Consider the following 25,064-nt stretch of genomic DNA (forward strand, 5'->3'; position numbering starts at 1 on the left):
TAAATATAAATAATGATGATAATTGTAATAATGATTAGTTAATTCGTAATTAGTATTGAAGAGGTATGTCTAAATGGGACATGAACTTCGATGAAGAGGCACTTGCCTAGGGTATATAAGCAAATCCTCACTCTCATTTGTAACATCATATTCTCTTTCATACATTTCAATATATATATTCTTGTATCCTCAATGGAGATTTACATATTCCAAGTCTTTTGGAGTATTTGACTTATGTACGAAATTGGTATTAGAGTTGTTCGATCCTTTGGCCGCTCCACTGCTGCATAGAGAACTAGTCTGATCCGACCTTTGGCCATCAATCTTTCATCAACCTTCTTGTTGTCACAATTGAAGCGCTTTGCTACACAAAGCTTGAAGTTTCTCTGTCACTAATTTCGTCATAGGTAGGGCGCTTGGCCATTAAAAAAAACTTAAAAAAAAGAAAGAAGAAAAGTTAACAAAAAGAAAGAATAACTAGAATATATATATATATATATATATATATAAGTTATTGAAAGACAAATATATAAAAGTCCTGCTGTCCAAACCTATCAACTACTAGAAAGTAGCTGAGCGGCCAAAATTTCTACCTTCCCTGCAAACTGTCTTAACCACATTCCTCGTTGATCTCTTGGCACATCACTCTAACCACACTACCATTGTTTGCCACAACCACTGATCATATGACTTGTTGCCCTGTTGCCAATCGAGCCGGCTGTTCTGTTTGACAGTCCTCCCCTCCTTCTGCCTTCCTTGCCACATCGTCAACCACAGTCCTACATGCCACCAAACTGATCAGCGACACTGCGAGCGATAGACTGTCATTCGAAGCCTTCCAACCCTCTGTTGTAGCCACTCTATGTCCACGCCTCTGCTCCACCCTCAGTCATAGCCACTTTGTGTCCGCGCCTCTGCTCCACCCTCAGCCGTAGCCACTCTGTGTCTGTGCCTCTGGTCCACTGTAACCGTCCCTTGTTGTTAAAATTGGTAATTAGGGCCAAACTCCATGTGGGTCATCTTATTTATGGCCGCTGATATTTTTCATGGATTCCTCTCGTCGAGAGGTGTAGGATTGATCTAAAGATCATCCGATTCCATCATGTATTCATGGAGATATCAATTTATTTATGTTATGGGACAATTTGTAAAGGTCGGCCAACAACTCAATTGCCCCCACTTGTGCTCAACGTTTTAGTATAAAAGGAGGTGTCTTGTTAGTCATTTGGACACACACGCTCTCGTGATCTCTTTTCATTCTGTTTTGGGTTTGATGAAGATGAGATCTAGAGAGAGTGCCCTAGGTGATACGCTGCCCTAATAGGAGATGCCCTAGAAGCTGTGATGGAGAAGGTTCTACGCTGTCATGGAGGACATCCCTTATCTCAGCCACATAGAAGTCTAATACGCTTCCCTATGGAGAAGCCCTAACAACCACAAAGAAGTCTAATACGCTGCCCTATGGAGAAGCCCTAATAGCCTATGAAGAAGTCTAATACGCTATCTTGTTTGGGTTATAGCCGAAGAGGAAGAATAGCTTTATTCACAGCTAAGCCGTAGTCCAAAAGGGAGACCCTAACTACAGTCATGAAGGAGACTTAGGGACCACAGTCATGAAGGAGTCTTAGGGAGGCTCCTTCGCTGTCCAAAAAGGGATTCTATAACGCAACAAGGAGAGCTGTTTATGTACCCTAGGACGCAATGAATAAGGGGGTCATCTACAACATAAAGGAGACATTACACATTCTTAAGGAGAGCCCTAGTTGCAATCCAGATTCACTCTAACTGCTAGGCCTATTCTGTATTAGAAGCTGCCCTACATTCATAATTGAAGAGGGTCATATTATACCCTAGCTGCAGTGAATAGGAGGGCTAATAAAAGAGGCCTAAGAAGACAGGACCTAAACGTTGTCAAGAAAGCTATGGCCCCAGTCATGGAAGGATGCCTTAGACTCTATCGCAGTCAAGGAAGAAGCCCTAGCACAGTTATGAGGAAAATCCTAACACTATCATGGAGAAGCTCTTCACTGCCCTAATAAGAAGCCTTAAGAGATGACCTTAATGTAGTAATAAAGGAGGTTCTCACCGAGTTTGAACGCTGCATCATAAAGACCTGTTGAAGAAATCTACAACCATAGCCCAGTTGCTCTGCTATGCTGCAAGCCATAGTAAGCAGCTAAGGTTGGTAAGTGTAAATGGTTGCAGCATATTGGATGCTGTATGTGCAGCATAATGATAATATATTACAACAAGCATGAATGAGCGCAGCAACGTGATATATTGCAGCAACATGAAGGATGCAACAAAATGGCGATGATGAGTGGCTCAGTATTTGGGTGTAGCATAATGATTAGTGCAACATGATGAATGGTGCAACATAGTGCACAGTGACAGTGGTGCAACATAGTACAACATGATGAGTGCAACACAGTGATGATTAGTGCATCATAGCAGTGATGGGAGAAGCACAGTGATGAGAACAACTTTGTGATGGGTGCAAGATGGTGATGGGATCACCTTGGAGGATCAATTGAAGCAGTGTTCCTTCACTTGAGTTCAGATCAGCTACCTCATGTGTCATCTTCTTAGAGAAGATCTCTGCTCTTATTTTGATAAGTCAAAATGTTGGCTTCTGATGTATATGTACTATCTCTCTCTGCTGAGCTATTGAATAACATAAGAAGAATTGATCAAGGGTTTCCCCACATTGGGGTTTGCCCTTCGCTGGCGCCACACCTCGTGTTCTCTTGTCTTGACTTGTTTTTGCGATTTATGTTTATGTTCTATTTGCATTTTACTATCATGCTAAATGTTATTGCTAATTTGGAATTGATATTGAGCTAATATGGAAAATTGAAATAAATTTGCTCTTAGCATAAAACATACCTAAAATTAACACTCATTGCTTTTTTTCATTTCAGTGAGTCCCTAACGCCACTTATTAATCTATACATCTATAGAATTGACATTTAAAAAAAACCCAATTAAAAATTACAACTGCTACAACGTTGTCTGTAGTCGCACAAGCTGCCACTCCTTCCGTTCGTCTTGCATACCTACGACGACCGCAAATTCACTTCCATCGATGAACTTGTGTTCGCCCTGCCTGCATCAAATTGCGGTCCTGTTAAAGCTGCCACAAATCAACGCCTCATTCCCCAGTTTCTGCCATACCAGTAACTAAAACAAGAATCGATTGTTCTGTGATTATAATTGTTGTGGGAAAAAAACCCAAAGTCAAGTTGTGTACTGATCAGGACCATTGAGAAAAGGTGCTCATTCAAACTTAGTAGTAGGGATTTGCAGACACTACAACTCGAAACAGTGCATTAGCTATAAAAATCAAGTAAAAGAAAAAAATAGGAAAATCGTATCTCTCTGGTTGCCACCACTACCAGGCCAAGTCGTAAAGGAATTGAGTTTTTTTTTTTTTTTTTTTGTTTGTTTCTTTTGTGCAGCTCAAAACGGTGCGAGAGGGAGAACTAAACTCTTTCATTATCCAGTAGTTGACGTGAGGGTATATCAATAAATTAAACAAAAAAGGAAAAAAACTCAAAAGTCACAACCAAATGAGAAGTCGTGAATATACAATTAAGGATTTATTAAGTCACAACTATATATATATATATATTAAAAAAAATATTAAAAAGAAGGAACTATAATAAGGAAGTTTTGATTTTAAGTCAAAGATAAAAAAGGGGGTTTTGAAGGAATAATAAATTTCAAAAGGTTATTTTAAAAAAGAAAATAAAAGAGAAGAGGAGTAATATTTTATTGTAAAGATTAGAAAGGGGTACTTCTAAAACTTTAAGGTCGAACAAAATGGAGTTTGATTCGGAAATAACAATAGAAAGATTCCTAGAAACTTCATATAATTATGCCTCAGTGCTATTCAGAATTAAAGGGTCTATTGCGGGAAAAGATGTTACTATTGCTGTCTCGCCAGTCGAAGATAAAAATTACATAAAATTTAAAATCACAAACCAATTAGTGATTCCCGAGTCAAATATAATTGAAAAATTAGACTATTATGACAACGAAAAATATGAAATAACTAATTTACAATTAAATATTGGAGATTATACATTCATATCACAATTCTCAGTTCGAAAACTATGGAGCAATCAAGGTGACATTATTTTAGGTTCACGTTGGATGGAAACCCTAGGTTCCTTCATCCTGAGTGAAGGTTCTATAACCAACTCAAAACATTGTTACCTGAAGTAAATCAGAATATTGCCACACACATGATAGGGGAAAGACAAACCAAAAGAACTCCTTATCTACATCCGAATCACAAGAACAAACGTCTCAATCAATCTACAAATCCGTATCACTCTGAACATAAGCAACAAACTTATGTTTCGAAGATTACTAATGTCAGTGCAATTTAGTCTTGTGATAAAAATTCGCATGAAGTATCCAGTAACCACACCATTCCACAAAAGATTAATTTAGGATGGTTAGATCCATTCTCAGTGCGACAATTTTGTTGATCACTTAGAGGATCATATCGTTTTGTTTCAAAGATGACAGTTTCGAGACAAGAAGACATTCCAAACAGAAAAAGAGGTCCAGCCTTTTCATCAGTAAGCTTTGAGGACAAAGCTTTTTGAGGAGGAAGGCAATGTTATAAATAAAATATATATAAATAATATAAATATAAATAATGATTAGTTAATTAGTAATTACTAATTAGCACTGAAGAGGCATGTCTAAATGGGACATGACCTTCCATGAAGAGGCACCTGCCTAGGGTATATAAGCAGACCCTCACTCTCATTTGTAACATCATATTCTCTTTCATACATTTTAATATATATATTCTTGTATCCTCAGTGGAGATTTACATATGCTAAGCCTTTTGGAGTATTTGACTTAAGTACGAACTTTGTTCGTAACAAAGCCAGAGCAAAATCTTGAAGAAGTCATCCCCTAGAAAGTTCTGTTAGAAGAAGCAAAGAGAGGAGAAAAAGTGATGAAAATTTAGCCAAAGGAAAAAGAAGAAAATCATGAGAAGCTTGAAGCAAAAATTGTCTCATTAAGGAATGAAGTAGATAAGCTCAACAAGAACTTGAAAAATTCTCAAATGTTGGATGTTATTCTCAGCAGACAAAGATCACCATATGATAAGACAGGTCTTGATTATGTAGGTGAGACCTCATGCAATAAAGATGCAAGCCCCAAGTCACCAGAAAATAAAATAGAAGAAAAGGCTGAAGGCTATGGTAAATTGTTAATATTTTTCAAAGCTCCAATCTCATCGAAAGCAAGGAAAGAATTACGAAGAGTTTGGAAGACCTTCTACACCAAGAAGCTATGCTGATGTTCTCAAGTGTTAAAATTGGCAACTAGGGCCAAACTCCATGTGGGTCACCTCATTTATGGCAGCTGATATTTTTCATGATTCCTCTAGTCCAGAGGTGTAGGATTGATTTAAAGATCATCCGATTTCGACAAGTATTTATGGAGATATGAATTTATTTGTATTTACTTGACAAATTGTCAAGGTCGGTTAGCAGTTAAATGTGTGGCACACATGCCTAGTGAATCATATAAATACAAGAGAGGTTGTTCATTTTCTCATCATCTCATCTCACTCATTCTTCCCCCTCTCCTTAACTTTGGGTTATACAAGGAGCAGCTCACATGTGGGAAGAAGGAGGATGCATTAGGGCAAGGAGGATGCTAAAAGGAGGACGCAGAAGCTGCTGAAGGTCTCTTTGATCTGCGTTGACCAAACATTGACTCATCAAGGGTGCGGTTTTGGTGTGGCTGCCTCTCCTAAGTAGGCCACAGATTTTGGCACAAAAATCGAGGCAACTTGTCCAAAGGTTTGACCAGCGTTGACTGCCCTTGTTTTGGGCAGCAGGTTGACTTCAGTCAACAGTAGTTTGACTGTGTTTTTGTGGCTGTTCAAGGGCTAGTTGACCGGAAATCGACCAAGCATATTGGAGGTCAATTTCAACTCGTTTGACCAAGTTTGACTTTGCTGATCTAGAGTTTGCTGCTGCTGATATAAAATTACAGAATTCTGTTTTTTTACTATTTCTCTCTGCTGAACTATTGAAGATAAAAGAAGATTTGATCAAAAGGTTTCCCCGCACTGGGGCTTGTCCCTGGCTAGCCGCCACATCTTGTGTCTCGTCTTGGCTTGTTTTCGGTTGGTTGTTTAATGTTCTATCTGCACTTTACTTAATGTATATGTGATTGCTAATATGTGGCTAATAAGAAGAAAAGAAGTAAACTGCTCTAAGCATAGAACATACCATAATTTAACATCAAGGAGCCCATACACATGGCAAGCAGCAGCAAGGATAACAAATGTTTGAGCCCCCGCCAAAACAAAATAACTTCAGAAGAACATCAAGCTCTAGGTATCAAACCATATTCCTTGTTCATTGTTTTTCATGTACAAATTTCGGGCATAAGGCGAGAGATTGTAGAGCTCATACTAGGAATGATTATGCAAGCAATAGAAGCACTTATTAGACTTCTAGAAACCAGTTTGCAAGCTATCAAACCAGAGGCCCTATTGGCTGCAACCGTATAAATCATAATTCATTTGCTCCATTATTCAAGTACAATACAGGATGCTACCAATGTCACAATTTTGGACATATAACACGACTGTAGAAGCAACATGAAGTGGTCTCCTAAGCAAAACAAGGAAGAAAATTTTCCTACTAGGGATAGAGAAAATTCCACCAAGGTTTGGAGAAGAAAACAAGAAGAGCCAAAGAATGAAAATCATTAGCGAGTCACAAATATAAATTGTTAAAGCATCTTCAAAGTTGAGTGCTTGGAGGCAGATGAAGAAAGGGAAGTCTGAGCTGTGCAAAATGATTAATATCTCAGTTGGTGCCTACAGAGGATTGGTGTTCTTTCAGTGACATTGTATCAAATTGAAATTATTAAAGAAAAGTTTTGAAGAAAATCTTTGTGTTCATATATTGTTGATTGATACTTCTATGTGACCGTTGTTCAAGAAATTAATAATTGGCGTGATATTGATTCACCGCCCCTCTCAGTATCATTGTGTTCCTACATTTAGAGCATTTATGATAATTTATGATAGGAGTTTGAAGTGGGAGGGGTTAGGACTTTTGTGAGGCTGATGGGTAAGGGTTTGAACATGTCAAGACTCAAGCTTTTCCTCTTCCTTGGCCCTGCTATCATATGCGGTATACTATTTAAATTATATTTCCCGTAAAGTATATTTCCTTTAATAGCCTCAATGTAAATCATCTGGCAATGAAAATGGATTTTTGGTAAGTGTCGGGTTCAAACATTTTTACCTCAGACTGGAGCTTTGATTGCAGATTGGAAAATATCTTGCACTTGATCTAGGGGAAGCTTAGCCATGGACTAGATAACTTGGAACTTGGTAATTTCCTCAATTTAGATGGCCCTCTAAAAGAATGCATGAGTTACATGGTGATCTGTTTTTTGAGTTAATGCATCTACAAAATCACTAAATTCCATCTAGGCTTTTTAGCAATCCATCTTCTCTCGAAAGATGAGCTACCCTATCTAGATGCTGGAGCGGCACTTTCAATTTATCCTATTGGTTGTTCATGTGGTACACCTTGAACATGAGCTTAATCTTGCGTAACCAGGTGTGCACTTTGACTTCACTGGCAAAGTTCTATTGCAGTATGCATGCTCATCTAGAGATTGTAAGTGGGCCTGTGAGAGTTCTGTGGTGCCATTGATCCCAGAGACATGTGACCCTTTTTTCCCTTTTGACATTGAATGATTAGGTCGTGCTATGAGGATTCAAGGCATATGACAACTTTACCCTGCAGAAATTGCTTCATTTCAGATCTATGAACTTCACAAAAGCTTCATCCAACTCTTCCTTAGTAACGTAACCTTGGGATATAATCCTTGACAATATTTTTGTTTTCAAAAGAAATTGAGAATGGAGACTTGATGAGAGTAAAATTGGGTGAGCTCTGATATGAACTGGTTGCGGCTCGGCAACCAAATGTGGCCACTGCTACAACAGAACTGGAAAATGGACAACATTAGCACAAAGATGGTAAGTAATAACACTTCTTCTCGCACATTGAGGCAAGCTCATGAGTCGTCTTCTTCAGACTCTGACAAGGATTCTCCTTCAGCCTACGAGGATAATCTTCAGATCGCATTGGTAAACCCGCCTTCAGAAGGTTGGGTCAAGGTTTCGTTAAAGAAAGGAAAGAATGGTCGCTCCAGGGACCTGCCCCCAATTGGGTGATTCTCTTTTGTAATTGTTTTTTCTGCCCCTCTATGTCTCCTTTACTATTCTCAGTCTCATACATCTCAGCTATGCTCATGTCAGTGTATGACACACTGCCAGAGAAAGAACCATGATTGTATATAATGTATTTCATTTCTGATTGATCAATAGAATCTTTAATACTTACAAAAAAATGCAAAATGCAAAATACAAAATGTAATATGTAATGTAAAATGTAAGGTACAGAGCTACCAATTTGATCAGAAAAAATTGGTCTGTCTATAATATAAAGTTAACATACAATTGTTTCTTTAACAGGTAATTTCTTTATATATAATTATTGGACAACATTAACAGGGGCCATTTGCACAGCCATGAGTGGACTGTACCTGATGATTCCGAGCAATTGACACACCAAAAAAATTGGTTGATTTGTATTGATAAAATGATATAGACACATAAGTGAGTGGAAAAGGAAAAATCCCTAGTAAACCCCCAACTAAATACTCATCTCACTAAATAAGTCATTAGGCCCATACCATACTAAAGTGGCCTTTTTAACAAACAAAACACTAATGGCATTGGGTTGAGTGACATTCCATTATTGGCCACTAGACATCAGCAAATGTGGTTTAGCTTTAGGAAATTTAAGTCTAAATATTTTTAATTTTTAATAAGGTCCATGAAGGGTTCATGAGACAGAGAACTGTCCCTATATCAGCTTCTGTTCCTTGTATTTTTTGTTAATGATGATTATGTTAGAACATAAAAGTTATTCCCTTCTCTATAGGTTTTGCAGATTTTTACAACTATAAAACACTTTGGTTTTGTAAAAAGATTATTTCATATTTCAGATTAGGAAGGTGATTGAATAGGAACTTATTTAAACATTTAGCACCCTATCCAAGTCACTACTATTGAATTATTTTTACAATGTTTGAGGTTGGGATGGTGGAAGGACTTGGATGATTCCTGGAAACTCATGTACAATATTTAAAAGCTGAGATGACCTGATAAATTAGAAGAACAAGAGCAATAACATAAGGATCAGTCCTCTGAACTGTTGTGTTTCCTGTTTTCTTGACATGGAGGTTTTGCTTGTTTTGATGTTGTGGAAAATATAATATTTAAATCACCAGAAACACAAATTGAAACTCATCATATGAAACCCATGTTTTGAGCTGCAACTTGTATAATAGATTTAGACTCAGTGCAATACAAAAATAGTAGATGGGAAAAATGATCACATTGTCCAATCGTATCCCTGAAATCTGCTTGGAACATCTTGGAGACAGTCAGCAAGTCCCCGAGTCCCCAGTGTGGTCCCCAGCAGTTTGAGGATGTTTCCTAAGGTCCCCAAGTTGTCCTGAAACATTGGAACACAGGGTATGCGGTTTTTTTCAGGGGGATGGGTCTGCATGCAACATAGATGTACATCAATGCAAGTCCGAAGGGCTAGACACCAAATATGCAAGGTTCACTCATGTATGGAACATGTAAGGGTGAATAGTGTGAAATGGCAGAGTGATATTTATATATATAAATATCGAGGCCCTCAATTTCCTCAGAGTCCAGAAATCATCATGCTCCTCAAATAACTGCGTACCATCAAAATTTTCCTCTATACTGGAATTGTTATCATTAATAGCACCATCTGCATCTTCCTCTTTCCATGTGCCTCAATCCTTTGGGAACATCCGTGCAAGTGCTTTGTTTTACTTGTGAATCCAAGTCCCATCCACCATGTTGTTACTCATGTCAACATCCTCCAATGTTGATGAAATTGGCTAATTCAAGCATTAAAATAAATGCAGAAATATCTTTAATCAGTGATTTTGACTTGAGTGAAGGGTACATTTTTACTAAGGTCTTGACAGATGAGTTTAACAGTCAACACCATTGGGGCTTGGTGCTTGTGATTAAATGTCAATCCATGCCTTCATCCATGATAGAATCCAGTCCTGAAATGCTTCAATCCCATTAGTGTTGAAATTTTGAAAACTATCAAATCCGCTGGATTCTGATGGGACATGAATACTTTGCATGAAGTCCAATGAGGTTGGAGCTACTTTCAAACATCATGAAAGTATAGATGGTAACGTTGAAGGATAGGAAAGGAAAAATGAAGGAGATGGTATTTTATTTTTCCCCTTTAATTTCATGTTTTTTCACCGAAATGGTGTGCAGGTGGGTCCATGGTTGGGGACTGGCTTAGAATGCGACTGTTCTAAACTGGTTGGTTCAGCTGGTTCTGTCCCCAACAGGCCTATAAACCAATGTTGTGAAAATCGCGATCGGGATTAAATCGGTGCGGGGAACAAATCGGAAAAAATCGGAAAAATCGGGAAAAAATCGGAAAAAATCGGGAAAAAATCGGGAAAAAATTGTAATTTTTTTTTATTTTTTCAATATCTAAACCATCTACAACATAAAATAAATACATTGACACATAAATATGATAAAAAAACTAATATATAAGATGTTTAATATCATTTTTAGCGCTAAAGCACACATAACATTGAATCATGTCCTGAATAGTAAGTCCTGACTCCTGAGTCCCAACTCAGCCTCAAAATATCAACAAAAAATATGATAATGTATCTCATCATGTCATAATGTCATATACAATAAAATGAAAGTCTAATCCTATTGATTTCCTCTGCCCCTCTTGTGAGAAAATGCCACAGCTTTCCCTTTCCCTCTAGATGTAGATGCTGGTGCCTGTGCTGGTGGAGATGGCAATGGAGTCGGATGTGCTCTAGAAGCTGAAGAACTAGAAGTAGGAGCTATAGGAGGTAGACCACGTCCTCTATTGGTGGCAGGGGTAGCCCGGGCAGGTGGTGTCACCTGGAAACATTACAATCTCCCAATCCTGAAATCCTGAAAAACTGATAAGTCTGCTGGATTTTAAATGAAATCTAAAATTCTACTTTCTCCATATGAAATCCAATGAGGTTGGAACCACTCTCAAACATTTTGAGTCATTTCATGGTAATGTTAAATTCTTAAAGTAAAAGAAGAATTTTTTTTTAATATCTAAACCATCTACAACATAAAATAAATACATTGACACATAAATATGATAAAAAAACTAATATATAAGATGTTTAATATCATTTCTAGCGCTAAAGCACACATAACATTGAATCATGTCCTGAATAGTAAGTCCTGACTCCTGAGTCCCAACTCAGCCTCAAAATATCAACAAAAAATATGATAATGTATCTCATCATGTCATAATGTCATATACAATAAAATGAAAGTCTAATCCTATTGATTTCCTCTGCCCCTCTTGTGAGAAAATGGCACAGCTTTCCCTTTCCCTTTAGATGTAGACGCTGGTGTCTGTGCTGGTGGAGATGGCAGTGGAGTTTGATGTGCTCTAGAAGCTGAAGAACTAGAAGTAGGAGCTATAGGAGGTAGACCACGTCCTCTATTGGTGGCAGGGGTAGCCCGGGCAGGTGGTGTCACCTGGAAACATTACAATCTCCCAATCCTGAAATCCTGAAAAACTGATAAGTCTGCTGGATTTTAAATGAAATCTAAAATTCTACTTTCTCCATATGAAATCCAATGAGGTTGGAACCACTCTCAAACATTTTGAGTCATTTCATGGTAATGTTAAATTCTTAAAGTAAAAGGAGAAACTCCTTTTACTTAAATTTTTAACATTACCATGAATAGCATATCCATACTAGGGCCTAGACTTGATCATTAAGCTGCCCCACTCAAAAATTATTTGTTTCTTTAAAAAAAAATTGCATGAAAAAACCCAAAAAAACATTATAAAACTATGCTGTCGTGATGCCCGTCGATTTTTTAAGTTTTTATCATGATTTTTTCGTTTTTATCGCGATTTTTTCATAAAATCGCGTCGGCAAAAAAAATACCGCGATGTTTTCGTATAAAAATCACGATTTGATCGGCATAAAGAAAAAAATCGCGAAACCACTTTATAGGCCGGTTCGAGGTCAGCTATGTGTGCACTGTGATTGGTTCAATCCACTGGTTTTGATAACTTTAGAGGTCGGTTTGGATTAGCCGTGTCTGCATTGTGGATCTGTTCGGTCCATTGGTTTTGATAGCTTTGGTTCTAGTCTGATTGCATGAGCCCTAAACGTTGGAAAAATATTGCACTAACTTTGGTTGGTTTTCTATTCTAGCCTCTTGGTTGAGAACAATGGTAAAATCAAGAAAATGCCTTGCAATAGCTGCTGTTGGTGCATCCTAGTTGGGTTCACATGTGTCAGAAGGGTGTTGGTTCTGTCTGGAGGGAAATCTTCGGGAAATTTGCTGTGAATGATGGAATGACTGCTTTTTCGTTTGGTTGTATATCTTTTGCGGGCAAATCGAATCAACTTGTTGGTCTTGTTAGTTGACTTCCTATAGTCTTCTTAGACATGAGTTTGACTCAGGAATCGAACCTGAATTTGACTGAGACAGACCTTGAGCCCAATCTGGCTTGGCTCAGGGCCCGGATTTGGATCTGAGCCTAGTCAGACTCGTGACTCCATTGTGACGTTGGTGAGTCTGGCAACTATGCTCCTTTAAGTGACAGTCCAAAAGAACTTGTAATAACAACTCTGCGGTATTCGGGCCACAGTGAAAACCCACAAGCACCCAGGATTTTGGACCAATCTCTTCATTCAAGAGATTGAGGCAAATTTAACATTCAAGCTATCTTAAATGTTTCTATATGTTGAATGGTACAGTGTGATTCATATGAGAACCTGCTTTTCAAACATGAAATATTATGTTTGTTGTCTGTTTTCTTCTCATGTAATAGGTAAATTTAACATTGAAGGCATTTTAAATGGTTGGATATGTTCAATAATGCAATGTGGGTTTGTGTAATCAACAATGAATGTTTTCAGAGCAAGAACTTGACTATGTAGATTGTCCATATTTATTATGTTTCTTTATACGGAACTGTTATCATAACAATTAATGACAAACTTGATCTGTTTCTTCTCGTTGCAGCCTAAAGCATATGCGGATAATTTTAAATGGAAGGGTCCTCCAGTTTCCGAGGATTAATGATACCTTTCCAGAGGAAAAAGTGAATGACTAGATTTTTTAACGAGTGTCTGAAGTTGATGAATCTTCAGTAGCACAATACACATTGTGGTTTTTAGTGAGGATCTAAAGGTGTAGGCAGTTTCGCACTAAGAGAACTTTGATTTCCTGATACTTGGTCTTCATTCTTCAGCTACATGTTGTCATTGCTAGTCCATGACATAGAAGGATCCCATTTGAAAGGTTCAGACTATGTTGTCATTATTCCATGCTATAGAAGATCATATTTGAAGATGTTTCAGACTATGTGACAAATGACTCCGGTCTAAAGTGATTGGCAGATTGAGCATTTACTATGAATAAGTGTATTAAATACTGAGGAGATTCAAACTTTATACTACTAAATAAAATGTGCTTTATTCCATGAATTGATGCACATCAAGTTTATAAAATCCATTTATTAAATCATGGTAAGTTTCATAGTAAGTAGTTGATCACCCATGATACAAACAGTTTTTCCAACTTAGGTAGATCAAAGTGTTAGCTTTGTGATTTAAGACTGGAGAAACAGAGGCGTGTTGACAGGGGCAATGGATTAAGACTAGGAAAAACTACGACTTCTGATTTAAACAAGTGAAAAAAAAGGATCAGAAATTTGATTAAGTTGTTGTGTATGGAGTTTCAGAATACTTATTAAAAATGAAAACCTTTAAATGCTTTTGGCAGTTTTTCACTAACGTCTCTAGAGAACGTATGCCTATCCCCATGTATGTAGAATTTTTGAAACTCTATTATAGTTTCTGGCGGTAAGAATTATTACTGATTATCAGTATTAATCGATATCAGACATTAATTAAGGGAATTTAAAAACATTATGACAGATACAACGCCTTAACTTCAACAACGTAGATCAAAGCCTTTTGTGGCTAATTTGCGTAGTGCGGCTGGTCTCTCTTTTGACAATTTTTTTTAATCTATAACCTTTTTATTGCCTTAAGCTATATCACCCACTGATTTGAACACTGCTTCTAGATGACCTTTTAGGTTCTTTTTATATATCTTGTTCATGATATTTCAATTCCAAACTGTTTAACAAAAAGTTTTATCTGCTTAGCAGTATATGTTGGAAAGGTTAATTATCTAATATTTTCAGGGTCACAGTTTTATTGTTGGTCCAAAACTAGTAAGTCAACTTCTGCTGTTTCATTGTAACCAATGCATTGGTCCTTCCCTTCCTTCTTGCATGTAGGCATTTGGATTGATGAGTAGGGTATGTACACCATTGAATTTGTTGTGTGCCTTTGTCCTGCCAATAAAAGGGTCTCATTTCCATTTTGCATTTGGTGTATGTCTTGGGTTTCATATTTCAAGTTTGCATTTAAGATGTATCCTTAAATTAGATTATGATTATTGTTGTTTTATTGTAATATCTATTATTTATTAGAACTCTATACCTTCTTAGTGCCTTTACCACTTTATTTATTATTATTATTATTATTTTGTATAGAGTGACAATATCAAGTATTCAATACGATATCATCTTATGATCTAGATCTGTGTTATGGTGGAACTTATTCTTTAAGGTCTTTGGACAAGTTAAACTTCAGGCGGATTATTGTGCCAAAAGTAGAAACAGAGCCGAGAAACCCTAGCAAAGCAATGGCGGAAAGAGAAGGGGGATTTGGGCACGGGTTTGGTCGAGGCAGAGGCGGAGGCGACAGAGGCCGCAGGGATAGTCACAGTGGACACCGAAGACCCCGAAGAGATGAAGAAGGAAAGTGGGTACCCATGACAAAGCTCAGCCACCTGGTAAAAGAAGGAAAAATTCGTTCCCTCGAGCAAATCTATCTCTTCTCATTGGCCGTTGAGGAGCACCAGATCGCAGAGACCATGTTGGGTCCCCAGTTGAATGAGGAGGTTAGGAAGATCATATCTAGACAAAAGCAAACAAGGGTTGGGTAGAGGACTCGATTCAATGCCTTCGTTGTCGTGGGTGACGACAATGGCCATAGTGGGCTCGGCGTAAAGTGCATCAAAGAGGTGGCCACAGTCATCTGTGGAGCCATTATTTTGGCCAAGCTTTTGGTTATTCCCATGAGGAGGGGTTATTGGGGAAACAAGATCGGGAAACCCCACACCGTACTTGTCAAGGTCACTGGTAAATGTGGCCCCGGAACAGTTAGAATGGTTCCCGCCCCCAGAGGTGCCGAGATTGTGGCTACTCGCGTGCCTAAGAAGGTTCTGTAGTTCGCTGGAATCGAAGATGTGTTCACCTCCTCACGAGGGTCGATCAAAACTCTCGGAAGTCTTGTCAAGGCCGTCAAGACGCTGGAGGGGTTCCCACGGACTACAATACTTTATGGAGACATTGAAGCTGCACGGTCCTGCATGAACTAGAGGACCACATAACCTCCTTCCTGGGTAGCTTTTAATTGCTTTCAAATTTTTATTAAAACCCCTTCGGGAAGTCTTACTTGATTTGGGTCTTTGCAACAGGCTGTGTTATGAACCTGAAGAATATCATCGCCCAACAGATTGGCTACCTAGTAGGACTACAACATCTGTTATATGGGGGCGGAACCCTATAGTATTCCAGATCCATTTTGGACTACAACATTATGGCAGAATCTACTATAACACTCAACCTGACGCTGCGAGGTGGTGCAACGACTTTCAGTTCAACAAAACAAACAGAAGGAGGCAGTGGGACAAGCACAAAAACAAAAAACAATAGAGATCCACAACATAAGCACAAAAATGGAGGAATATCCTTCAAGAACATCTTACAAGGGGGAAAAACTCCTACAATGGTCCCAAAGCAAAGCTGGAACAAAACCCAGTCCATATGTGGAGCAACTGAATTATATACAAAAACTAAAAATATATATACCAGAAACCGATGAGGCATGTAATAATTTTGAATCACAAGCCATCATTGGTCGATTCCACTGTTCTAGCCAAAACCTTTTGAACTCTTCCATTGAATATTCACAAATTGGACTCTACACTATGAGATCCACCTCTGTTCCAAGGGGTTTTTCATTGTCAAATTCCATTCAATAGAGATAAGAGACATTGTGCTACAGGAGGGACCATGGTTTTGGGGATCTATAGGCCTTTTCATCAGACCATGGTTTTCGGAATTCGATGCCAATACTATGGTTGTTTCCAGGATGCCAGTTTGGGTTTGTCTACACAACCTCCCATTGCACTTTTCGGACCAATAGGTCCTTGCTAGTATAGGCAACACCATTGGTAGATATATTAAAATGGACACACAAAGAGTGGAGGAAAGAACTTTTACATTTGCATGCATATGTGTGGAAGTAAATCTTAGGAAAGGCTTACCAGACCGCATATAGCTGAAGCATAATCAACAAAGCTAGACACAGACACTAGACTGTGAAAACACAACATTCAGGTGCAGAATATGCCGACAAACATGACATCTACAAAATACATGTCCTAAAGACAAAAAAGATATTCGAAGAAAGAAGAAAACAGGGAAACAACACAAGGGTTGGCAATTTCCCCCACTAGATCCTGAAGAGGAGGAGTTTGATGTGGAAGAGCCCATACCAAATGAGAACAATCAAACAGACAAAGAAGCAGAAATCCAGGAGACATCTCCACAAGGACCTATTGAATCACAACCGGAAAAGATGCCAGATACAATGGAAAACAGTGGAACCAAAAGACTACACACATCAGACACCTCTGATTCTGACAAGGAAAATCCCCGACTAGGTGCTGAAAATCCACTTCAACTTGTAGCCATGATGCCGTCTCAAGGGGAGTGGCACAAGGTCGAGAAGAAAAGGGGAGGAAAACATGTTTTTCTCCCCATATGTACTTTAAACTTCTTTTATTGGACCCCTGATCTGAGGTCATTTGACTTGCAGATGAAATGCGACTTAGCATATACAACATGTAATTTTGTTTTCATTAATAAAATTACGACTTTTCTTGCGGGAAAAGAATCAAGTATTCAATACAATGATTTACATTAGCTTTACAAAACAACGACTTTTAGCTGGAATTGTCATTGGGTGTTTTATTGTCTAAATTGCCCAGTGCTTACATTAATCCTTATTTGTGTAAACCAGATTAGCATGGATATCACTTATTATAGGAAAAATAAAAATATAAATAACCTTAAATTCATAGAATTTTAAAATTTGTTTAAATGGAAGGAAGGCCAATCATATAAGATTAAAGTTTTAGAAAGTGAAAGTGTCTTTAAAAAAGGAAAATTTTAAAAGTGGAAGATGGTGTTAAAAAAAATAAGAAATATAGAATTTAAATTCTAGAATGTGAAGAAGTGTTAAAATTGGCAACTAGGGCAAAACTTCATGTGGGTCATCTTATTCATGGCTGATAATATTTTTATTAGATTCCTCTCGTCGAGAGGTGTAGTATTGATATAAAGATCATCCGATTCCGATAAGTATTCATGGAGATATGAATATATTTTGATTATGGAATTATTATCAAGCCGACCTATAACTCATGTAGGCTTAGAAGCCCAACAGTCGCATCTATTCAAACACCAACGTTGTGTATAAATATAAGAGGACTTTTCCTCGTTTTCACTCACTCTTCTCATCACATCTCTCTCTCTCTCTACTGCGCAGAAATGAGTCTCTTCTTTACTGTGCAGAAATGGGTCTCTCTCACACATTTGAAGCCGGAAACTGCTGAAATTGAAGCTGCAACTGCAGAAGTAAAGATTGACTTGCGTGACCTAGAAGATCTCATCATCTGAACTGCGCTGTAGGTTCATCTGAACCTCCTCTGGAAGCCACAACTTTTGGTGGACGGTCGGTTTGTGAGATATTGTCTGCCCTAGTTTGATAATGAAGCCGCTAATGTTGATGCTGTTGATCTAGGGTTTGTACTGCTGATATGAATCAGATTTATTGTACTATTTCTCTCTGCTGAATTATTGAAGATAAAAGAAGATTTGATCAAAGGGTTTCCCCACACATTGTGGGGTTTGTCCTTGGTTAGCCGCCACATCTTATGTCTCTTGTCTTGGCTTGTTTTCTGTCGATCGTTTAATGTTCTATCTGCACTTTACTTTATGTACATGTGATTGTTAATCTGTGGAATATAATAAGAAAAAGAAGTAAACTGTTATAAGCATAGAACATACCATAACTTAACATGGTATTAGAGCTGAGGTAAAGTCAAAGCCTGCACAAGAGCAAGAGCAATCATCGAAGAGAAGATTGGCAAGGCTATCCTAAAAGAACTATGGGGTCCTCAACACTATACCAAAGGCAAGCTTCATAAGAAAGATGACTATCACGGATGGAAGATGTCTATCGATCTAACGCTAGAAGATCCATGAAGGTTGGACCATGTAAGAGGCAATATTGTTGAGCCTCCATCAAATGCATTTGCTGCTGCATGGAACAAATGGAAAACCAAAGAAGTCAAAATAGAAGATCATCCGGGACTCTATTTGGTAGCCTACATCTTTGAACTAGACACCTGCAAGGAAATCTACCATAGTCTGGTGAGTTTATTTAAAGTTAATGATGCAAATCAAGTTTTGTTTCTTAGAAATAAACCGAGGGAAATCAAGAAGGGTAAAGATGAGAGTATGAAAGCATACTTCTTAAGAATAACCAAGATCAAGAACGATCTCCTATCTATTGGGGAGGCTATTACTGATAGGGAAATGACACTCATGGCTCTTGGAGGATTACCATACGAATGGTAGGTGTTCAAGACTACTCTTCTGAACTATAATGTAATCCCTGGTTTTGAGGAATTAATGGCTAGATGCATGCAAGAAGAAACAAGGGAAGAAGAGCAAGAAATGCACATGCCTAAAGGTCCTCCTGATGCCTTTTCTTCTCATGTTAAGAAAAGAAATAATTCTGTGACTAAATCAAAAGGAAAGGCTGGACCTAAGGCTGGAAGAAAACGATGATGTTACATCTGCGATAAAGCAGGCCACTATGCAAGGGAGTACCTTGATAGGAAGGACTCACACTGGGACGATGATCAAAATCCCTCTCATGGTAATCGAAGGGATGGAAAATTCAATAGCAAAGGTAAGAGGAGAGCTGGGAATCGAGGAAGAGGACAACCATTCAAGAAGGCTAGAAAGTCCAGGATGTATTAAATGCACTTGACCTCAAAAAGAACCTAGTGTCCATCTCAGCAATGGAAGACAAAGGCTACAAGGTAACCTTCAGCGATGGCAAGGTACGTATATGGAAAAATAATGTTAAAGATGCCTTTACTCTTGGGTTTAGTGTTGATTTATTATATCAGGTCGATGGAAGTCCGCTAGGTGTCATGTCTTATGACACATCTCTTCAGTTCGAACTTTGGCATTGGAGTTTTTCCCCCCTTCATTATAAAGCTATACTTGGTGTAAGACAAATGGTGACAGGGATGCCTGAATTCTGAGTAGAGAAAGAAGGTGTATGTCCAAGATGTGCCGAAGGAAAGCTCAAAAGGGGACCATTCCCCTCATGCCAAAGCAAGGCCTCCAATATATTACAGTTTGTTCACTCAGGCATACCTGATGTTGGCATTAAGAGGGAGACTACTACACCACATACTCCTAAGCAAAATGGTGTGGCGGGAAGGAAGAACTGCATGATTGTGGAAGCTGTCCGAGCCATGCTACATGATCAAAGACTTCCAAAGTTTCTATGGGCTGAAACTGCAAACACTACCATATATGTACAAAATCGATGCCCTCATCAAGCATTGGGTTCCAAGACTCCTGAAGAAAAGTTCACCGGTGAGAAACCTGACGTTTCTCATTTTAGAATTTTTGGAAGCCTTGTATATTTCCATGTGCTGAAAGAGAAAAGAAATAAATTGGGTGCATCTGGAAAGAAGGGAATTTTTGTGGGCTATGGTGAAAATACTAAAGGCTATAGAATCTATGTAGCCGGTCAAAGGGAAGTCGTAATTAGTCATGATGTCACCTTTGATGAAGATATGGCTCTCAGCAAGGTAAACAATCTTCCGACTTTGAGGAGCTCTCAAGAAGCCGACACTAGGGAACCAAAAGAAAAGGATGATAAATTAATGCTTGATGTAGAAGAACCCATGGATCCAATTGATCCTCCTCCACATGAACCTTCCTCTTCTAGGAAGAGGCCTTCATGGCTTGGGGGCTACTTGATGATGCTGAAGGACACGCTGCACCCTGAGGAACCTTTTGTGAAAGTAAGAAACCTAATAGGTATCAGGGATACTTGACCATCATGAGCACGATCATACAAAATATGCCTTCATCATTCTCAGACGTCGTCAAGCATCAAGTATGGAAGGATGCTATGACCAAAGAATATGAGTCTATCATGAAGAATGATGTCTGGGAAGTAGTTCCAAGACCCCAGGGCAAGACAGTTGTTACTTCCGAATGGCTTTACAAGATAAAGCATGCAGCAGATGGAAGTATGGAAAAGTATAAGGATCGTTTTGTTGTTCGTGGTTTCTCCCAGAAGGAAGGTATAGACTATGATGTAATATTTGCACCTGTTGCCAGATATACGACCATCTGCTCGATCATAGCTCTTGCCGCTTCACAAGGATGGAACCTACATCAGATGGATGTCAAGATTGCATTCTTACACGACTCGATCAAAGAAGAGGTTTACGTGGAGCAACCCGAAGGATTTGATTGAAAATATCATGTATGCAGGTTGAAGAAGGCTCTCTATGGGCTGAAGCAAGCACCCTGAGCATGGTATGAGAGAATCGATAGCTACTTGATGAAGCTGGGATTCACTAGGAGTGAAGCCGATCCTAACCCTTACTTTAAGGTTGAAGATGACAAGCCTTTCATACTGGTGTTGTATGTGGATGACCTCTTTCTAACAGGTGCAAACCCTCTCATTCACAAATGTAAGAGGGAGTTGGCCTCTGAATTTGAAATGAAGGACCAAGGACTTGAAGTGTGGCAGAAGCCGGAGGAAATTTTCCTATCTCAAGGAAAATATGTGGTAAAGATATTGGAAAGACTCGGTATGATGGACTGCAAGCCTGTGACTACCCCGAGGATCTTAACTTTTAGAAGTTGTATGGTAGTAATGTCGGACCAGAGTTGCGAAATGCCTCTGAGTTTCATAAACTCATTCGCATTGATGTTCTTGGTGAACCTCCATCCGAACATATGTTTTGCAGTTAGCATTGTGAGCTCATATTTGGTTGAGCCTCACTGGATTGATGCCAAGAATCTTCTGAGATATCTTCGTGGCACAATGGGTTAAGATACACTGCCGAAGATGTGAGACTACTTGGATATACTGATGTTGATTGGGTAGGTAGTTTGATGGACCGTAAAAGAACTTCCGGTGCTGTTTCTCCTTGGGATTTGCTTCGATATCCTAGATGAGAAGGAAGCAGAAGTCGGTGGCTTTGAGCATCGTCGAAGCAGAATATATCGCTGCTAGCATGACCTCATGTGAGGCAGTATGGCTGCGAAAGCTCTTCAGTGAGCTATTTGGATTTACATTGGATACCACTGTGATTCTCTGTAACAACCAGAGGTAGGATTCGATTATTGAGGAATCCCATATTCGTCAATTGCTCCAGCAGATAGACATCATCTGGGATATGGTAAGTCGATGAGCAAGGAGGTTCCATCGCATTAAGATGATGTACAGGTCGATACACCTTGTCAAAACCCCGAGGAAAGATCCAATCTGTGATTTTCCCAAACGACTTGGAGTCGTCAAAAAACCCTTGTACAAGGGTCCTGCATGTTGCATACATTGAGCTCTGGGAGCTCTGAGGGCTTGCGGTTCTTACTGGAGCAACATATGACCATAGGGTGACTCACCCTCCCCTGGTGGTGCACACTGGAACAAGATGATTCACTCTCTTGTGGGACAAGATGATTCGCTCTTTTGTGGAACATGATGATTCGCTCTTCTGTGTAGCAGGATGATTAGTTCTCTTGTGAGACCTGGATTGATGTGTTCTCCATGGCAGCCTGGATTGATGTGTTCTCCACGGCGATTGTAGCAGGATTGATGTGTTCTCCTGTGAGGACAGGATTGATTATTTCTCCTGTCGAGGCATCCTACCCATGTAGTCTGGGACTCATGGGAAGTACCTCTCATCTGATCAATGAGCAGGGAAATGAAGTTAGGGACCATAGTAGTACTGATGGATGCATCATTGTATCTACCGTACTCCCTACGCTAGGATGACCTCCATTGATCTGGGATCAATGATACTGGTCTGGGACCAGTGGTAGGAGTTGTACCATACTATGACGCTGACTTTGGGTCGGTTGAGACTGGTCTGGGACCAGTGGTACATACTCCGAGACTGACTTTGTGTCAGTGCAGTACTGGTCTGGGACTAGTGAGAGTGGTACATACTATGTTGCCGACTTCGGGTCGGTTGAGTCTGGTCTGGGACTAGTGGTACACTCTCTGAGACTGTGATACTGGTCTGGGACCAGTGGTAGGAGTTTTACCATACTATGACGCTGACTTTGGGTCTGTTGAGACTGGTCTGGGACCAGTGGTACATAATCTGAGACTGACTTTGTGTCAGTGCAGTACTGGTCTGGGACCAGTGAGAGTGGTACATACTATGATGTTGACTTCGGGTCGGTTGAGATTGGTTTGGGACCAGTGGTACACTCTCTGAGACTGCGATATTGGTCTGGGACCAGTGGTAGGAGTTATACCATACTATGACGCTGACTTCGGGTCGGTTGAGACTAGTCTGAGACTAGTGGTACATAATCCGAGACTGACTTCGTATTAGTGCAGTACTGGTCTGGGACCAGTGAGAGTGGTACATACTATGACGTTGACTTCGGGTCGGTTGAGACTGGTCTAGGACCAGTGGTACACTCTCTGAGACTGCGATACCGGTTTGGGACCAGTGGTAGGAGTGGTACTTACTATGAAGCCGACTTCGGGTCGGCCGAGACTGGTTTGGGACCAGTGGTACGCACTCTGAAATTGACTTTGAGTCAGTGGAGGATGATACTGGTCCAGGACCAGTGGAGTTGTACTCACTATGACGCTGACTTCGGGTTGGTTGAGACTAGTCTGGGACCAGTGGTACATACTCTGAGACTGACTTTGAGTCAGTATGATACATCCTCGACCATTTCTTCTTCTTCATAATTCGGACAAAAGCAGAGCAGAACAGAACAATGCAAGAGCAGAGCAGAACAGAGCAAAACAGTACCGATCAGTACAGGGCAGAACAAGACAAAGCAAAACAGGTAGAATAGAGTAGAGTAGGGCAAGGGTCAGGTTGTATAGGGCAGTGCATTTGATGGATGAATAGTAACGACCGATAGACAGATTGCAAATGAAGTTCACCCTGGTTGAGAGGGAGTGTTAAAATTGGCAACCAGGGAAAAACTTCATGTGGGTCATCTTATTCATGGTTGATAATATATTTATGAGATTCCTCTCATCGAGAGGTGTAGGATTGATATAAAGATCATCCGATTCCGATAAGTATTCATGGAGATATGAATTTATTTCGATTATGGAATTATTATCAAGCCGACCTACAACTCATGTAGGTTCAGAAGCCCAACAATCACATCTATTCAAACACCAACGTTGTGTATAAATATAAGAGGACTTTTCCTCATTTTCACTCACTCTTCTCATCACATCTCTCTCTCTCTACTGCGTAGAAATGAGTCTCTTCTTTACTGCGCAGAAATGGGTCGCTCTCTCACACATTTGAAGCCGGAAACTGCTGAAACTGAAGCTGCAACTGTAGAAGTAAAGATTGACTTGCGTGGCCTAGAAGATCTCATCTGAATTGCATTGTAGGTTCATTTGAACCTCCTCTGGAAGCCGCAACTTTTGGTGGTGGAATGAAGTCAATCCGACGGTCGGTTTGTGAGATATTGTCTGCCCTAGTTTGATAATGAAGCCACTAATGCTGATTGATGCAGGAGCATCTAACCCCTCCTTAATTAAAGAGGAATCCGGAGCTGAGCGAGGAGGACGTGGACAACGAAACTGAACAAAGGGAAGATCTGCTCTTAAATTGATTTCAAATGAGAGATTTAAGTAAGTTGTTGAGTGATTTCAGGAGAGATTTTGTGGATCTTAACTGATTCACGCCTTGTAAATAATTTATAAGCAAGTATGTATGCTTGAGATGGAGGGGAGGAAAATACAATGTAATCGGTGTGGATTATTTGGCTAAGGCTGCAATGCCTTAGATTTAGGCGATTTTTTGTATATAATCGAAACTAGATTCTATGTCGATTTCTGGATGTCGAGTTATGGGTTTTTGTAATTTAAATCTGAGTTAAATTTCTATGTTGTGAGCTTGTTGATCGACTATCGATCAGTCATAGGATCGATGGAGATCCAAAATAACGTTTAACTGTTCTGTATGAGTGTTCTGTTGAAAGCGCTGTTGTAAACGTGTGTAGGAATGCTATTACTGGTATTTGACTTTTGAATAAAACCTGTGTTGTGAAATTGACAATCGACATCGATCAGTTCAGGATCGATGGCGATCTAATTATCGTGAGTCTGTTATATGTGATTGTTTATTGAAGACAACGTACAGCGCAAAGGAAGATCCGATTGCAATCTCATTGGAGTTCCGATTGAATCGGGTCGGAGCAACAGAGATTGATCATCGCATCAGATCAACGTTTTACAACTTCTGATTTCCGATTACACCACAGCAATTCTGATTTCCAATTGATTCGGATCAGAACTGTGGAATGATATCACATCGGTTTGTTGAAACTGCCTATTGTTGGAGATCACTGATTAGAGAAATGTGTGAACCAACAGATCAACCAGATCGGGGGTGTAGTCATATGTATAGAATCTCT

The 25,064-nt window shown here is 39.4% G+C and overlaps 1 protein-coding gene and 1 pseudogene across 1 annotated transcript in view; both read left to right on the top strand.

The window, feature by feature from the left end:
* The window catches only part of FRO1 (NADH-ubiquinone oxidoreductase-like protein), a 115,061-nt gene extending 101,397 nt beyond the window's left edge, over nucleotides 1–13,664 (top strand). The window contains exon 5 of the mRNA XM_089374917.1: nucleotides 13,205–13,664. Coding sequence (XP_089231043.1) covers nucleotides 13,205–13,261 — 57 coding nt within the window. The 3' untranslated portion in view covers nucleotides 13,262–13,664. The remainder of the gene's footprint in view (nucleotides 1–13,204) is intronic.
* A 1,235-nt stretch (nucleotides 13,665–14,899) lies between these two features.
* On the top strand, nucleotides 14,900–15,637 carry LOC149244619 (uncharacterized; annotated as a pseudogene).
* Nucleotides 15,638–25,064: the final 9,427 nt, after the last annotated feature.

The sequence above is a fragment of the Pinus tabuliformis genome, chromosome 8, assembly GCF_031772625.1.
Source record: "Pinus tabuliformis cultivar Carrire ecotype Pingquan chromosome 8, CPIR1, whole genome shotgun sequence".
Classification (NCBI taxonomy): domain Eukaryota; kingdom Viridiplantae; phylum Streptophyta; class Pinopsida; order Pinales; family Pinaceae; genus Pinus; species Pinus tabuliformis.